The 19,460-nt window shown below is 35.6% G+C and overlaps 1 protein-coding gene across 1 annotated transcript in view; it reads left to right on the top strand.

The window, feature by feature from the left end:
• The first annotated feature begins 5,298 nt into the window (after window positions 1-5,298).
• The window catches only part of LOC144972362 (WD repeat domain phosphoinositide-interacting protein 2-like), a 39,447-nt gene continuing 25,285 nt past the window's right edge, over window positions 5,299-19,460 (top strand). Inside the window, exons 1-7 of the mRNA XM_078913489.1 lie at window positions 5,299-5,747; window positions 5,900-5,985; window positions 9,483-9,649; window positions 10,544-10,738; window positions 13,969-14,061; window positions 16,946-17,016; window positions 18,034-18,141. Of these exons, the coding sequence (XP_078769615.1) occupies window positions 5,677-5,747; window positions 5,900-5,985; window positions 9,483-9,649; window positions 10,544-10,738; window positions 13,969-14,061; window positions 16,946-17,016; window positions 18,034-18,141 (791 nt within the window). The 5' untranslated portion in view covers window positions 5,299-5,676. The remainder of the gene's footprint in view (window positions 5,748-5,899; window positions 5,986-9,482; window positions 9,650-10,543; window positions 10,739-13,968; window positions 14,062-16,945; window positions 17,017-18,033; window positions 18,142-19,460) is intronic.

Genomic DNA, 19,460 nt, shown 5'->3' with positions numbered 1-19,460 from the left:
GTCCAGACATAAGCGTTATGGTCTTATTTATAAAGTGCAGAAACTTTGCAAATAAACGGATAGACTAGATGTTATTTCGATTCGAAAAGTGGAACACAATAGGAAAATTTGCGAATACCCAGTCCAGACATAAGCGTTATGGTCTTATTTATAAAGTGCAGAAACTTTGCAAATAAACGGATAAGATAGAGATTAATTCGATTCGAAAGTGGAATGCAAATGCAGAAGTTGTGAATACCCGGTCCAGACATAAGCGTTATGGTCTTATTTATAAAGTGCAGAAACTTTGCAAATAAACGGATAAGATAGAGATTAATTCGATTCGAAAGTGGAATGCAAATGCAGAAGTTGTGAATACCCGGTCCAGGCATAAGCGTCATGGTCTTATTTATAAAGTGCAGAAACTTTGCAAATAAACGGATAAAATAGAGATTAATTCGATTCGAAAAGTGGAACACATAAGCAGAATTTGCGAATGCCCGGTCCAGACATAAGCGTTATGGTCTTATTTATAAAGTGCAGAAACTTTGCAAATAAACGGATAGACTAGATGTTATTTCGATTCGAAAAGTGGAACACAATAGGAAAATTTGCGAATACCCAGTCCAGACATAAGCGTTATGGTCTTATTTATAAAGTGCAGAAACTTTGCAAATAAACGGATAAGATAGAGATTAATTCGATTCGAAAGTGGAATGCAAATGCAGAAGTTGTGAATACCCGGTCCAGACATAAGCGTTATGGTCTTATTTATAAAGTGCAGAAACTTTGCAAATAAACGGATAAGATAGAGATTAATTCGATTCGAAAGTGGAATGCAAATGCAGAAGTTGTGAATACCCGGTCCAGGCATAAGCGTCATGGTCTTGTTTAAATGAAACAATGCAGTTTAAAAAAATTTATGGTCATTGAGTAATTAAGCTAAATATGCGGAGTTCAAATAGATAACTTGATCTGTGAAATTTTTTATAATTAGCTGTTTTTATTCTCCATCATTTAGATTATGTGATTAAGTTTATAATTGAAATACAAACTTTTTCTCACTTATCAATGTTTTGCAATAAAGGAGAGTGTGAGTGAACCTGTGCAAAGAAAATTATTTGATAGAGTGATATTTATCATGATTTTCAGTTTGTAGTTGAATTCTAGAATGGATTCTTTATAGTTCTCATTGATTGTATGTCAGTATGTCAGTCTTTAGGACACCGATTACCCTAATGCGGTCACAATTTAAAATGTGACGGCCACAAGCCCGTTAAACGCAGAGTGGGGTATTGTTGTTTGCAAGTAATGCTATAGTTTTAATAGGATATCTGTCTCCTATTAAAATACATTCCTGTGTTGGATTTTGGATTAAATTCATGTCTTCTTCGGATTATGGGATATTTAATTTTCATGGATTGTGATTGTGATTTTCAAGACTTTTAATGTAAGTAAATGCCCAAATAGATATTTTTATTCATTTATTCTTTATTTTTATTTTTTTAGTTTTGTTTTGTTTTGTTTTGAAGCATTTATTATAAGAAATAATGTACATATGCACTTATACACCAAAGACTGCTTTCAACTGCTATATTATTATTATTATTATTATTATTATTATTATTATTATTATTATTATTATTATTATTATTATTATTATTATTATTATTATTATTATTATTATTATTATTATTATTATTATTAATATTATATAATAATAATAATAATAATAATAATAATAATATATAATAATAATAATAATAATATAATAATAAATAATAATAATAATAATAATAATAATAATAATAATAATAATAATAAGTGCATTGAGTGAAATCCCAATCACGGTTGCCCAAATAAAACTGGCGCTAGAATCCCGACTACCTGTCTAAACGAATGTTGTTTGTACGATACATACTAACTACACGTTCAATATCGGGGGCAGAAAATATGCGTTTGGTTTTATGAAATTAAAACAGTAGTCCCACATTGTTCTTTGATGTTATTTGTGGTTGCATTTGCTTTGAAACTTACACATTATATTGTGTTACATTGTTTACAAAATATTTCTGGTACTCGTATGCATGTGTAGTCAACGGTCAATCGTGTTCTTTATTATTTTATTATTAATTTTGGCTTGGCATCTTACATATGTGAATTTGACAGGTTGTTATGGATAGTAATTACTCGTATAACATTAAGTGATTTTTAAACATTTTTACGGCGTTTTAAATGTCTTTCTTGCATTCAATGCCGAGCACCTCCACTTTTCTGTTACTATTTTAACGATCAGCTGATTTTCTCTTGCCTCCCCTTTAATTTCGCGGACTTTTTTCAGAACGAGGCGTGGGAGTGGCTAATATCCATGCAAACGGAATTTGAAGGTAAGCAATACAGAGGAAAATTTAAAAAGAGAAAATATACTGTATCCTCCCCGCCCCTCTCCTCCCCATATAGCGCGGAATTTGATTTAGTTATTCTCTAGTTGGTTTGAACTTACCATTTTAAGTTTTCTTGTATACCGATGCCTACATTAAATAATATGGTTTTCTGTAACTTAAAGTGTCACAGGTGCCCGTCACAACGGACAAACTTACCAGTAGTATATTAGATTTCTAAGTCAGTTTGCTTTTTCTTTTTATTCTCTATAATTTATTTATTTCATTCTTATTATAATTTTTTAATGTTGTAAATCTCTTTGTTGGTGAACAGGAGAGAAAGAAAGAAAGAGAGAGAGAGAGAGAGAGAGAGAGAGAGAGAGAGAGAGAGAGAGAGAGAGAGAGAGAGAGAGATGTTAATGTGAATAAGCAGAAACATACATGTTTTTGTTGATTCACCTGTACAACTCAACTATCACATTTTCTCATTCGCCTGTAGTATTTCATTCATCCTGTTTTGTTGATAAAGGGGAAACCAGAAACGTCCATGGTATCTCTCTTCGTCTAATAAATTGAAGTTGACAATTCAATACTTATCGTTATTTTTTCCTTCGAGCTTCAAGTTGAAGCAGCAACATTTTCATTTTTATAATAGACCAATAAACCATAACCCAAGTAACGCGCGCTACCATAGATTTATTTATGATATGATATGATATTATGATATAAGTCCAGATTTATGTAGGCTTTTACAGCCTTTTATCTCTTATGCATTCGTGAACGTATTTAATTCAAGTCTCTCAAAAACTGGGCATGCCACATAGTGGAAGGAGGTGTCTGAATTTAACTCTACAAACAGTATTTTTCTCTTTCACAATGAGCATCAAGACGGCACTGAATGCCTGCAATGAAGGGGCGTCGACAACTGTTGAAAGCAGGCGGTTCCATTTGTCGACTACCCGAACTGAGAAAAAGTTCTGCCTAAGGTTTAGAGAACACCTTTCCTTGGAGAGTTTGAATCTGTTTTAGATGATTCTTTACATTCTTTTTATCATCAAGGTCACACCTTCGCCTCATGAGTACGAAACTCAAGTGTGTAACTACGAATTATTTATTAGACAACACAGTGGTCTAGTGGTATGACTCGCCTTCACACCAGTAAGAGGAGATACTGGGTGGCTGCGAATCGGCTTCGGTCGAGGAGCTGCCTCACACTCACAGCAAAGGCGCTTCATCAATGGGGACTTTCCACCTGTCCTACATGTACCCCATGTGGGCAAGAACCCGAAACAGCAGAGCATCTAGTTGAACTTTGTGTTGTGACGATGCTACCGGGCGGGTTCGCGACGGTGCACGAATGCGGACCGGACTTTGCTGATTGGGTCGATCGTCATAACATAGTAATCTTGAGGTCCATGGTTCAAGAATCGTCCCGAGCGGCGCATAGTTGAGTAATTGTAACAGTTTCTTTACTCACATTCTCTCACCGTACTTTCGTGTAAAATTAGTACCTATCCGTTAACAGCATTGTTTGTCTCTGTCACAAAAAAATTGTAAAACCGCCTAACAATCGTCATGTCTCATACCACTAGTTAAATGTTGCCGTTGGCTAGCACTCTAGCACTGTAACCACGTTTCGTGGATTATGCTCTATATATATGCTCTATTTTTTTTAGACTGTTAAATAATATTAATTGCCCCCCCCCCCCCCCCCCCCTCAAATAATCTGAAACATGAAACAATAGTCTTTTAAAAACTTGGGTAGTTGTATAGAGAGCAATATCCACTAAATTTGCTCAAAGTGCTTTACATGGGTCCTTATCATTGTCTACTGATATAAGAAGTCACTGGTCCCTATTCAACAGCAAAAAAAAAAAAAGAAAAAAAGAAAGAAACAAAACAAAACATGTAGAGCGATCAGCGTATGTAAGAGCCAAGGCTAACACACTGGTAAGAGTTCAATGAGAGCGATACACGACGCCTGTTACTAACAGCGTAAGGCGATATTACACACACACCCCTCCTGGTCCAGAGAGAGTGTACTTTTAAATCTAAATGACAAGTATTCATTTTACACCTCAGAGAATGGGAGTTAAGAGTCCTTTCCGCTCAGACTCGAACTCTGAACCTTCTGTTCCGAAAGCGAGTGTCATACCACAAGGCCACATTGCCCCAACCACATTCTAAACAGCTGCAGACGAGATGAAATTATGATCGACGTTCGCGAAAGAATGTCGTTTTTATATTAATTTCTTGTTATTTTATTTATTTGTTTTTGTTCTTTTCTGTTTCGTTCTTTTTTGTTTTTAGGAAGGGGAAAAAAGGGGAGGGGAGGGGGGGGGGGGGTAGAAACGACGTGCAATAAGGCCAGAATACACAAGACAATAATCAATACACACACACACACACACATATATTAATATATATATATATATATATATATATATATATATATATATATATATATATAAAGAGTAAATTTTTAAATTTATCACAGCTTTCATCCCCAAATTGTCAAACACTCGAGACATTAAGATTTAGGTTTCGTTTCGATCGATAGTGTGGTAGTAAGTAAATCTTTCTGGCCAAATATGGTCAATATCTAACTTGAATTTTTTTTTTTCTTTGTCTGCTTGTGACTTGCGACTGTGGGGGTGTGAGAGTGTGTCTTCGCGTGTGTATGTGTGTGTGTGTGTGTGTGTGTGTGTGATTATATGGGTAGGGGTTTGTGAAATTCACGAAAGGAGGAAGGGGATCCTAGGACTCATAGTATTTGTTCCATTGTTCCCACAGACCAAAGACTCTTTGGTCTTTGTTCGTACCTGCCTTTCCTATTACATACTATTAGTTCACGTTGCTTTATACGCAACACTATGGGAGGTAATAGAGAAATAAATGACTCCGCATTAAAACTGTCTTGGGTAACGCAACACGCGCGGTTGAGAAATAAACCATCATGTCAGCAACCTTAGTTTTTATTACGGATTAATTCTCCGCCCCAGGGCTTTGCAAAAACAATGAAATCTGAAAATTGAATAAATTTTGCTGACGTCAGGGACGACTGAGATTTGTTTAATCCAAGGGAGATAAATGCTAAAATTTCAATTCAGTCTTGTTCCGTTAAAATTTATAATCCTACTTTTGGAGTGTTTTTATTCGTTCTATCTTCCAATCACAAGAAGGGAAAAGCTTGTTGTTGTTATCATATCGTCTGTTTTTATCAGGAATGTACTGTTGTATATTGATAAAATCAAAGCAATGAATTAACTATTTTATTGACACCCCCCGTTTTGCAAGTATTGATGTAAGAAACCAAATGAGTTTCTTGTCGCAACCGTTAGAACAGCATCAAAATCTGCTGTTCGTCAACTTCAACCAAGACTCCTCGTAAGTCGCTTACCTCACTCTTTTTGTGTCCAAAATCTAAATTTGGCTTCTGATTTTTATTATGTCAGAAAGCGTAATAATTTTGACTTTCAAACTATCCCCTTATACTTATGCATTAAATCTATTAATGCTACTCTGTTTTAAATCTTCAGGTCTCTACAAACAGGCTCCAAGAATGGATTCAAATTATATCCTCTGAACTCTGTGGATAATTTAGAATTTACCCACGAAAATCATGGTAAGATTACGATTAATTGATTAGTTGCGATTACGATTTTCATAAAACACTAGACTAGACTAGATTTAATTTAGATCTACACCACACACTACAATTATTTCATTCATTAATAGTGTTGTGACAGTTACTTCATTCATGGTTTGAACTCAGAATCATGCACTGTTTAGGTTTAATATTATTAAAATTTATTGTTATGACACTTCTGCTACTGCTAACTGCTGCTATAGATTACGTTTCCCAACCTACAGTCAAGTCCTAGGCCTAGTCCTCCTACTCCTTCAGCCTAGAGCAATCGACCAACGACAAGAAAAGGAAGATGTGTCCTCAGAGTGATAGGACAGATCTTGGTCAATAGCATGGATCTGAGGACAGATCTTCGTTTTCCTCCACGTCGTTGGTGGAACGCTGGAGGCCGGGAAATGTAAATCGTTAACTTGCTTTGAATTGACTAATTGACGTTGGCCATGGCATGGTTCATCAAGGTATTCCAGACCAAAATCCAAAATTGTTTTATGCAGTTATCTAGGATGCTTATCTCAAACTGTGGGTTGATAGATGCACAAAACAGAAAAATTCATTTTAAAATCTTAAAAAATAAAAAAGTTATGGCATTATGAAATCGCGAAATAAAGTACACTCTTGCGCAATGCAAAATATGCCAGTTTTGAGACCTCGCTGTAAAAACAGTAAACATCTAAGAACTGAAGGGATCACCTTTACAGAAAGCCTACTACCCATACTCTCTCTTGGTCTATTTATTTTCAGAGCCTTAAGAAACATAGTGGAAGCGTTATCGAGCCCCGAAAACTGAATTTTTTCTATTTTGCGCAATCAAGGACAGTAATCACCAATTTCAGGCATTTTTTCGTAAATAATTCGATTTTTGAGGGTCTTAATGTAAACAAATCAAGTCATTATTGGTATCATTAGACAGGGCTTTTAATTACCTTTCTATTGCTGCGATTTATAAGATGATTCAACAAATGTCCTATCGCGCAGACGGTTAATAAAAGGTTACCCATAAAATTTCGGTTATTCGCCGCAATAAAAAATGCAATAAGTCATGCTCTTTGAAAGGGTCTAATAAATTATTTTTCGTGAAAAACATCATCAAATGCGACATTTCTTAGAAGAAGAATAGATAAACTTTTCAGTGATATAATTTTTATCCCTGTAACTTAAATAGAAATATAAATAGCTTCAAATGAAATTGGATGAAAATTAGAGATTTTCAGGTCCGTTACATAGAAATGGACCTGTCTGGAATACCTAGTACATCATTCGATTATTCACTGCATGAAATTCCTTCCTTACTTGACATTTCACTCGTTTACACGTCTTGGGATTCCAACCATTCCCCCAAGGCAAACATGTATCATATGTATGTTTGGAATAACGAAACTTTAGTCCCATAAATCTTTTTCGTATTTGCCAGATACTAGAAAAATGCCAATGGTGATTTGCTTGGCACCAAGTTCATCAAGTTCAATTCAGTAAACATTCTTTTCATGATTTTTTGAACATAGATGTAGAATAGTTAAACATTGCCACTATGCTAAATCCAATTATTTCATGCCAAATGGCTTCAATGAGAACCAAGTTTATGGAATTCGGTTTAAAAAGGCCAAACTGCCATGCTCATTCCTGCTTCTGCTCTCAACTGTTCAAGACTTTGCTGTTTTATTTCAACAAAGTTTAAAGGAAAATGGTTGAATTGTAATCATATTAATATTATTATTATTATTATTATTATTATTACTATTATTATTATTATTATTATTATTATTATTATTATTAGTATTATTATTATTTTATTATTATGGAACTGTGTATTCAGTCCACCGGAAATAAAAATATTAAAAAAGGACCAAATTAAATATCGTCTATCCTTACCTTAATCAATGCTGTCGACATTGATACTGAGCCAGGCATCATCAGAAATGACAGGCATAAAATTTATGGCAATTCAATGGCTTAATAATATCATTTACAGCGTTTTATTTACTCTCGGAAAGTCTCGATTGAAAGTTGTTTGAAATCGGGCACCTGAAATTCTTGATACCGATATATCAATGATTGACAAGATTCTTACTGTGGGTGCCAGATAGCCATTGGCCTTGCCATTTTGGCCAATTTTGGCCACACAGAGAATATGTTTCTACAATTAATTTTAAATTAACATTTTTTTTTTTTAATATCTATTTTTAATTTGTCCTAGTCCGTTAGAATTTTTGTGATTAGATCAGAGTTTTAGTATTGTTTGCCAAAGTAAGGTTCTATTTAGTCGTGCTTCACATCAATCACTGGCTTCGAGCACGGCTCACCCGCCCTGGGCAGTCTTGACTTTTCTTTCAAAATCATTCCGTGTCCTTTGTCTTGTAGGGCTAGTCTATTGTTCATTGTCTATCATGTCTTGTAAAACTATAATTTTTTTACTGGACTCCCATTTCTTCCTTTCTACTATCCCTAAAATGACCTCAATGTTTTATAAGCGCCATCAAACCTTTAAACACAATAGAGTCCTTAAAATAATGCAGTCATCTTCCTTAAACATTTATATCTAGTTTTAGTATTGTTTGCCCAAGTTAGGTTCTATTTGGTCACTTTTCACATCGATCACTCGCCTCGAGCACGGCTCCTTAACATTTATATCAGTCTTTAAATTTTCCCAGTCCGTTAGAATTTTTGTGATTTTCAAAACCGATGAGTTTTCCAAGGAGTTATCTTGCTTATGGCTCACACCGATATTGCCTACACCAAAAGTGTCCCAAGGGTAACCTTATAAATATAAATAAGGATAGGAGCTAAAAGAAAAAAAATTGTGCGAGTACAAGTAGCTACAAAGCAGTCCTTAACCCCCCCCCCTCTCTCTCTCTCTCTCTCTCTCTCTCTCTCTCTCTCTCTCTATTTCTAATCTCTGTCTCTCTCTCTCTCTCTCTCTCTCTCTCTCTCTCTCTCTCTCTCTCTCTTTCTCTCTCTATTTCTAATCTCTGTCTCTCTCTCTCTCTCTCTCTCTCTCTCTCTCTATCTCTGACTCTCCCTTAAACATATTTAAGACCCTCTAACTATAAAGTTTTTCTCTTTTCTTTCATTTTTTGTTGGTTTTTGTTTTGTTTATTCATTTTTTTGTTTTGTTTTTTTTCTTTCTCTCTCTGTACTCATATTGTTACGTTATTATTATTATTTTTATTAAAGAAGTCGTGACCAAAAAATCAATTTCAATACGTTTTAAGGTAACATTATGTAGAAATATGGGCAGAACTCATGTATTTTAAGTTGATAGATTTTTTTTCCCTTGAAATTGAAATTCTGATTTTATTAAATTTAAAAAAATATTAATATATATATTTTCTGTGCTTTAGTGCTCACTTCTGTTTGATGAAGAAATCTGATCAGTTTGCAGTTATGACCAGATAAATAATGGAAGAATTTATGGTAAAAAAATAAATGCTATCCAGCTATTCTAGAGTTTTAATATTTTATGTATTATTTTGCAGAACGACCAAACATTCACCTGGTTGAGAGGCTGTTTGCCAGCAGTCTGGTTGCCTTGGTCAGCAGTGACCATCCACGTAAACTCGACGTGTGCCACTTCAAGAAAGGCTCAGAGATATGCAATTATTCCTACTCCAACGCAATTTTGGCTGTGAAGCTCAACCGTATGGTAAGATAATTGTCCTTAGGGACTTTTCATGAATATCTTCTGTTTCAGTGGAGTGAAAGAGCTTTCCTTTTCATTTTTATTCTGTATCGCAAGGGCAAAGCAAGTAATTTTTTAAAAAATTTAAAAGACAAATTACGTAATCCCCATTTTAAAATGTGTCTGTTTGTGCTTGAGTGTGTTTACATTATTTCATCTACAAATTTGTGAAAAAGAGAAAGAGACTGAAATTGTAAAATCAAACATTTTGGGTTACTACAGAACGACGATGATGATACTGATTATCCAGTATAAATAATTCATTGTTTTTTTATGTCTGAAGGAAATGTGATTTGCTCAGCAGAGTGCCTCATATTATGTCTTGCCAATGTGATGGGTTTTAAAGACAAATAAGCAATCCTGCAATATGATTTAGAAGCATAATTTAAAACATATCTCTTTCGCATACCTGCCTACTGTTAAAGGATCATCTGTAAATGTTATAGAAATTTGATGACAATTTCAGACAATGATGACATGGCGTTTATTTTGCAAAAAATAAAACCCAAATTTTGCAAGCTAAATACAGCAAAATTTGCAAAAAAGATTGCGAAAATTTGCAATTATTTTTCTTTAAAAACCCATAATTCTTTCATGAAAAAGGTATTTGTTTGTTTTTAAGGGTTTTAAGGCACTTGCAACAAATGTAAGGTCATATCAGCGCCAATAAAAAGGAAGAAAATGAGATAATAAAAAAGAAACTACTCTTGATTAATTATCTTTAATTGATCTGAAGGATTACTTTCTATTACCGATTGTCTTCTTAATTCGTTCTATAAATAATAATCAACTCATTCCCCTCTGCACTTGAAAATTTTATAACGTTTTAATAAAAATTTCTTTTTCCACAATGTACAGAGACTGGTTGTGTGTTTAGAGGAAAGCCTTTACATCCATAATATCCGTGACATGAAAGTGTTACACACCATTCGTGACACGCCTCCTAATCCCAAAGGCATCTGTGCCCTTTCCCCTCACAATGAACATGCTTACCTTGCTTACCCAGGCAGTGTGCAAGCTGGAGAGGTGCAAATCTTTGACACAACCACATTGGTGAGTAATAACAAAAATTTGATTTGTTATATTATAATATTACCTGTATTATGATTTATATAATCAGGATCTGCAATTTTTTATTTATTTATTTATATTTTTGTTCCGAAAGACTCGGAAGAAATAATAAACCTGAAAACGGAACGAAACAAAATACTGCATTCAATTCGATCACTTACAATAAATCACAGAAACGAGGAATTAGACAAAAAAGTGGAAGACATAGAAAAGTCCAAAAATAACGCATCGTCTATGTTCAAAGCGACGAAATCTCTGAACCGAAAACCATTCGAGAACCCAAAACTACAGGATAAATTTGGCAAACAGACAACAAATCCCAACGATATCCTTGACATTGTAACTGACCACTTCCAGCAGAAATTTCACAAACAAGTCTCACAAATATCGCCCTTCTCAGGAAACCCTAGAGACTTAAACAACCGCATCACAACAACTGAAGTTAGAAATAGCATAAAGTGCCTAAATAATAACAGATCCCCAGGCGAAGATGAGATTCCCGCTGAATTGCTGAAATGCGGTAACCTCTCCCTGGATTTGAGCATTGCAAACATAATGAACAAAACATTCTCAACACACAAAGACTGGGACATAAACAGCGGGGTCCTAATTACAATACAAAAACCAGGAAAAACGAAAGGACCCGTAAACAACCTACGCCCAATAACATTACTGAATACCATAAGAAAAACACTGTCAACTATTGTCCTCAACAGAATTAGACCAAAAATAGAAAAATATCTATCACATAGCCAAAGCGGGTTTCGCCAAGACCGAAGCACATTGGACGTTGTATGGACACATAAATGGTTAGCAGCAAAGGCACTCAAAGAAAACATATCCATAACAATAACCGGAATTGATATGTCCGCAGCCTTTGATACGATCGACAGAGGAAAACTTTTGGAGATATTAACAGACATAGTAGACGAAGACGAGCTCCGAATAATCCGATTTCTCCTCAGCAACACAAAGATACAACCAAGGATATACGGGGCCACAAAACAGACGCGGTTCGAAAGTAACATCGGACCCCCCAAGGAGATAGTCTGAGCCCGATTCTGTTCACAATATACTTAGAACACGCTCTGAAAGAAGTTCGAAAAGTCATTCCAAAACCAACGACTCATATTGAGAATGCAATCCCAAGAGAAATCGCCTATGCAGATGATGTAGATTTTATTGGATCAACACCAGCAAATATAGACATCATATAAAATACCCTCATGAAATATAACCTCCAAGTCAATGCCAATAAAACCGAATTTACAACAATATCGAGGAACAAAGAGGAATGGAAAAGAACAAAGAAAGTCGGCTCACTAATTGGAGACACCAAGGATGTACAAAGAAGAAAACAGCTATCAAACGCCGCACTCAGTAAACTCACCAATGTATGGATTAGAGGTGACAAAATAAAGAGAAAAACCAAACTGAAACTGTACCGTGCTCTTGTAAAACCAGTACTTCTGTATAACTGCGGCACTTGGGCGTTGACAAAATCCGAAGAAGAACATCTGGATGCCTTCCATCGCACACAGCTAAGAAGGGTACTGGACATCAAATACCCAAAAAAGATCTCAAATGAATCACTCTATAAGATCACAAAAGAAAGACCAATCTCCCTTGACATTTTACAACAACGATGGCAACTTTTCGGTCACATACTACGCAGGGACAAAAACATACCAGCTAACCAAGCCATGCCGGGATATTTCCAAAAACACGGGAACCTTTTCAGAGGAAGACCGATCACAACACTCCCTGTGATCCTAAACAAAAACCTCACAACACTTGGACAAAGCATTAGTCTCATAACGGCAGGGGACCTTGAAAATCTGAGAACCCTAGCGGAGGACCGGCAATATTGGAGACACCTCACACAGGAAATACTGGAAACAGCCAAGGCGACCCGATCTTTCGGTCGAGACGCGAAAGGCATCTAAGTCAAGTAAGTCAAGTCATTGTTTTCTCTCTCTCTCTCTCTTTTTTTTTTTTTTTCTTTGTTTTTCTTTGCATTGTTTTCTGTTCTTTTAATATGGTAGCTATAAAGATATGAATTGGAAATGTTTGTTTTTTTTGTGTGTGTATGTGGTACGTAGGGATTCAATTAACTATAGACTAATATCACACGTTACTGGTTTTTTTCAAGAGAGCAGTAATATGACATGTGGGCTTACATATGTCTAGGTGGCATTGCTGATATTGCTATACTCCTCTCTTGGTGAAAGCGTTTTGGGCAGAAGACTTTTATCGCTAAATGATGGACGAAATTATTAGTTTTGGAAAAAAAATATTCTCGCCTTAAACTTAAAGGGTTAATATGAGGTGAGGTGGGGGGGGGGGGGGGGGGGGGGGTTGATTATTCTTTTTATTTATTTATTTTTTAACCTTTGGATTCAGATTTTATATGACATGTGTTAGGAAAATAATTTGTAATCTCATTATTTTGTCAAAAGTAATATTTTCTTAATCTATATGGCTGAAATGTGTAAACTCAAAATTCCTCAAAATTAAAATTGAATTTCGTCTAGGGATAAAGCTATATTCAAATTAATTGGTTAAATGTTTAAAAAGATCATCTGGGTGGGGTTCCTAACCTCCCATAGTGGGCAGGAAGGTCCTTCCTGTGTCTTCCATCTCCCTGTATCTGTTTTCCAATTGCTTTCTGTCTTTGTTTTGGAATGCAATTACTTAGTTTTGTCCTGACCCTGGCCGGAGTCCTTGGCTGGGAGGGAAACGATTGAATGTATAGTTATAGTATAGTTATGGGAGATGATATTTTTTTCATTGTAAATCATCTCTCTAATCATCTCTCTGTTATGTACTGTTTGTTGTTTTATATATTCTGTAAACATTTGAGTGTATTCCTCTCAGTGGGATCCTGTGCTGGTGTCTGGATGAGACTTTAACGTGATCTCAAACTATGTACACTGATAGTATGCTCTTGGAATCTACATCTGTTTCCTATTTGAACCACTTCCCGTTTGTCTTACTTTTTCTTGCGTGCTTTAATTGTAGATCTAGAATATTTTGACTGTTCCATTTTCTTCTTTTTACTGGCGCTGCTATGATCTAAATGTGTCGCAAGCAACGTAAAACCCTTAAAAACAAACAAAAATAAAAAGATCAGATGTCTCTATAAAAATGACAATGACAAAGCCTGAGTATGGCACACACTCATAAATTATTTTATCTCAATTTGTCAATAGAGGGCTGTGATCAACATCTCTGCCCATGATAACCCATTAGCCGGGGTCTCCTTCAACCAGCAAGGAACAAGGCTAGCCACAGCTTCAGAAAAGGTAATTGCTACTTGTTGTCTTGTTTTCACTACTTTGTTGTTACCTCGTTTTTGCTACTTCGATGGATATCTTGTTTTTTCTACTTTATTATGTGTTCCAGTGGCTCATCTTGTCATAAAATTTATATGATGTTCAGTGGCCAGATGGGTTACAATGATCATGAAAATTCTGGTTCCAACATTGTGTCCTTGGGCACCCCAATCTTACATATATAGTGATGGGTATTGTAAGAGTGCTAATACTAAAAAGGATGCCTAATATGTGACTGGCACAGTATGAAATAGAAATATGATTCCAGGCTTACTGGGGGAATAGATAAAACATTTTGAAGCGCATTTAGTATGGTTAATTCATGGATACGGGCTCTTTAAATTTTCAAAATATATATTATTGTCTACCTTGCTTTTTACTTTGAAAAGTTTTTGAACACTTTTTTTCATCAGAGTGGGGGAGAGGGGTTAGTCAGGGATGCCACTTTTCCGGTTTTAGCCGGAAATCCGGTTTTTTTACCACCAGCCGGTTTTAATCCGGAACCTCCGGTTTTTGTCCGTCGTCACTATTCAAAAAAAAAAAAAAAATTTTAAAGAAGAAAAAAATTGCGATCGAGATTTGAGCCGGAACTTTTTCGCCGGGTGAATAATTTGGGCTGTCACCGCCGGTCGAATATTTGGGCACCTAAATGGTAGTTTATCTACGCCCATCCCCATTACAATTCCTCCTTTTAAAAAAAAATGTTGATAAATAAACAGTGATTTTGAGAATTTCTCAGAAATTTTCCGCTGAATTTCCCTCAAAACCACAAAATCACCATTATGTCTTATGTCATATTTTGACACCTGTGCAATAGTCTCGTGAAATTTAGTGACGGTCCTGTTTTTATGACGTCGGGCCAGACTGAATGGCACCAGATGTCACAATTGACACAGACGACCAGTGGTGTTCTTTGATTAGCTAGTTGATGGTTGAAGGGGAAGGGGAGGGACACATCTCTCTCTCTCTCTCTCTCTCTCTCTCTCTCTCTCTCTCTCTTTTCCTCTTTCCCTTTGCCTTTCTTTCCATTTCTCTTTTCTTCTTTTTTTTTTTTGATAATTCCTAAGATCAATTCATCAATTATTCTGGTAGAGAAGTCTCTCCTCTCTCTCTCTCTCTCTCTCTCTCTCTCTCTCTCTCTCTCTCTCTCTCTCTCTCTCTCTCCCTCTCCGCTTGCGTTTGACCAATGGATGGAGACATTTTCCTCCTTTTTGACAAATTGCTATTATTATCACTGAAAAAAAAACACTCACCAAAACCACTACATCATCTCTATCACCACTACTATTACAACCACCACCACATCATCATCCCTCCCAACACTACTACTACAAATAACACCACATCATCCCTACCACCAATACTACTACAACTACCACCACATCGTCATTCCTACCACAACTATTACAACCACCACCACACAATTATTTCTAACAGACCACCACCACCACATCATCATCCCTACCACCACTACTACTACAACCACCATCACATCATCATCTCTAAGACCACTACTACTACTACTACTACTATTACTACTACTACTACTACAATCACCACCACATCATCCCTACCACCACTACCACATCATCCCTACCACCACTCCTACTACAACCACCACCACACCATCATCCCTACCACCACTACTACTACAACTACAACCACATCATCAACCCCACTACCACTACTACAACCACCACCACGCCATCATCCCTAGCACCACTACTACTACAAATAACACCACATCATCCCTACCACCACTACTACTACAACTACCACTACATCATCATTCCTACCACAGCTACTACAACCACCACCACACAATCATCCATACGACCAGTACTACTATAATCACTACCACATCATCCCTACCACCACTACTACTACAACCACCACCACATCATCATCCCTACTACAACCACCAAATGTAATTACACTTTCAACTTTTGAAATTCTCCGAGTCGTGTCAGAAATTGCTGCGAGACAAATTTTGGATCGAATCTCAGTGAATTTGAGTGAAGTTTAAATGTATAGGTTATAGTTGCATGGGTGGGTCATGATCTTCACAATGAAAAATTTTCTCCTTTTATGTGACCAGTCATTCTCACCCCTGATAGCTATTGATATTAATTTGTCTATATTTTGTTTTCAGCACCTTATTTTATCAATTTGAAAACGGTTAACTCTGCTTTCTCTTGTGTGTTATTTGCTCTCAATTGCAATAATAAGTACTGAAACAATATTCCAAATTTGATATTTTTCAAATCCCTACAAAGCCCTTGACGTTGATTTGTATCTCGTCTGCCCAAGTTTTCAGGCTTTTTTTAATTTGCCTGGTGGCATCCCTGGTTAGTGAGGCAGAGCAGTGTGGTTTTTGCATCTTTACCAGATACTTCTGGGTTGGACATTTCCCTTGAAAAAGTAGAAGACTCCAGAGACAGTTTTCCCCCGCAGGAGTACATAAAGAGAATTGTTTTTTTTTTACTGCTCTGGTTTGAAATGGGTTTTTTTTTGTTTGCATTGTCAGATTTTAAGATGTTGAATGATTTTTGTAAAAAAAGGGAAAAAGAATTTGATCCCCAGTAACCACTCAGAGGGGAATTTTGTAATAAATTTTTTTTCTCCAACGAAGGAATTGTACAAAATGACCCTCTGATTTTGTTTTTTTTTGTTGTTTTTTTTAAGGGGGGTGGAGGTCACTTCGAATAATATGATTCAAGCTATTTAAATTTTTTTTTTTATAGTATTAGCTCTATAAAAGAAAGAAATAATTCAACATTTATAGGGGATCCACATTATATCAAAATCCTTAAAGAGGCTTGATCTTAGAAAACTTATTGTTGTCTTTCACCAGGGTACAGTAATCCGTGTGTTCAGCCTCCCTGATGGGGCAAAATTGTTTGAGTTCAGGAGAGGTTTAAAAAGGTACGTCACTCTCAAAAGGTTTTAGTATTATAGTGAAGTTGTAACTTGGATTACCATCCAGCATGAATTTGGGTATTTTGATAAGCAGTTTTGGCCATAATAAAAATAGGCATTAATGAGAAATTCTCAAGAGTATGAAACAATGACAAACATTTTTTTTTTTATTCCAATTGTCAGGTTATCTTTTATTTGTAATTGTAAACACAACACGAATTGCCTTTCTTCTGGACAATAAAGATTATTATTATTATTATTATTATTATTATTATTATTATTATTATTATTATTATTATTATTATTATTATTATTATTATTATTATTATTATTTTAACATATACCATTGTTAGAGACCGGTGGTTACATATGTCCAGTTTCTGCTGATTGTTAATGATCCCACTTTGTCAAAGATGTTACAAGGTGTAAAATTATGTCAAAATGATAAGAATATGAGGGATTATAATAATAATACATTGCTATTGTTGAGCGTTCTACCATATTACGGGGAAGTGCTCAGAGCGCTTTTAAAAATATTTCTTCCGATGAACAATGCCGGAAAAATTCTTTTGGAAGTTTGTTCCAGAGTGTTGGTAAGTTTCTAGATAAAGAGCGTCCTCCACATGACACTGAAGAGTTCTTTCCTAGAGTATCCAGCAATTTTCCATCAGATGACGAGTGAAGGGATCGGTTGGTATTTATAATTTCAGTTTGTCATAAAGATGAGTTGGTTGACATTTGTTAAGATATTTAAAGTCGTTTACATTAACTCTCTCGAGTTCACCCTCAATGAAAATGGAACAACTTTGTTTGATTTTCCATGCATATGAACTCGAGAGAGTTAAGTAATTCAGAAATGTTTGTGGTTTTGATGATCAGAAAACCCCAAAATATCAGTTGTCATCTTAGCTTTAAGTTTTTAAGTTGCTTTTCATAAGCTTATTTATTTATATATTTACCTTTCTTTTGTTTATTTTTTAAATTTCATTTACTTAATTTCTGGTTTCACCATTTTTATACCAGGTGTGCTGATATTCACTGTTTGGCCTTCAGTGTGGATTCCTTGTTCTTGTGCGTGTGCAGCAACACAGAGACTGTGCATATCTTTAAACTGGAGGAGCCAAAAGAGAAGTAATGGTTCCTCTTCGATTTAAATCACCATCCCCCTCCCCCCACTCTCTCTCATTCTCTCTCTCTCTCTCTCTCTCTCTCTCTCTCTCTCTCTCTCTCTCTCTCTCTCTCTCTCTCTCTCTCTCTCTCTCTCTTTCTCTCTCCCTCACTCCCTCTCCTCTATCCCTCCCTCTCTTGAAAAAGATAAACATATATTAATTAAGTCATCATAGACATTATGTATTGTAAGCTAAGATAATTTAATTTCTAACTGAAGTCACTTTGCCCTAGCTCATTTTGCGGCAATGCACTGCAGCTGATTCCTGGGTTCTTCCAGTCTTCCCTTGGAATAAACCCAAAAGCCAATTTCCATTTGGCGGGTGGTTGGATGGGAGCATCACCCTTGAATCATATACCTATGATGTTCGCATGGGTGTACGATCCGATAGTGATGTCGTTTCTTCTTCTCTTTACTAGCCTATCCTGCTTCTTTGGTTTGTGATTGTATTTTTGACAGGGGATTTTTTTTTTCTGTAAATCTTCTGCCTGTTTGTTCTTGGTTATTTATAATTTAGCTTATGATATCTTTAGGTTATGATTTTGATTTACATTTGTACTATTTTTGTTAGATTGCTTGTTTTTTTTTGTTTCAGCGGTCTCTCATATAACCTCAATTGTGTTTTGAAGAGACCTAAAGCAACAAACAAACAAAAAAAAAAAAAAAAAAATTCCATTTGGGGATGAATAAAGAAAATTTCATTTTATTTTATTTTTTTAATTAACTTTTTCACTACTAGAACATCTGCAATTTTACTCTGCCCAACTTCTGAGGGAAGAGGCATAACTGAGTAATAGTAATAATCACACCGAGGTTCACAATCACAAAAAAAAAAAAAATCAATTTTCAACTTACTACAATAAAATTTGTTTAAATTTGGCAAGACATAAATAAAGTTTGTATTGAAATAAAATTACACATTTAACAGTGGATGGAAGTACTTTGCAGATAGGGTAATATTGTTCATTGATATGTCAGTATCATGATTGTGACGTTGATCTGAACGCTTCTCTTCATCAACTCTAGGTCCATGCTGTTCTATTGTCTTCCTCATCACTATCCACTCAAATCACTTGTCATATTCATTCATTCTCACTAAGACATTACCCTCCACATCGCTTTCATCGTCACTACCTTCAACCCCCCTATAAAAATTAGTGGGTCCTCTCTCCCCCCCCCCCCCCCCCCCCCCCCACTACATTACTAATACTGCTAGTCATAACTAGGCCATGTAGGATATTGAAAGTTATTGAAAATGAAAAAAATGGATTGAAATTCAGAC

The sequence above is a fragment of the Berghia stephanieae genome, chromosome 5, assembly GCF_034508935.2.
Source record: "Berghia stephanieae isolate SIO BIC M18660-M18661 chromosome 5, UCSD_Bste_1.3, whole genome shotgun sequence".
NCBI lineage: Eukaryota > Metazoa > Mollusca > Gastropoda > Nudibranchia > Aeolidiidae > Berghia > Berghia stephanieae.
Note: the sequence above shows the minus strand (reverse complement) of the source record. Positions and strands in the feature narration are given on the sequence as shown.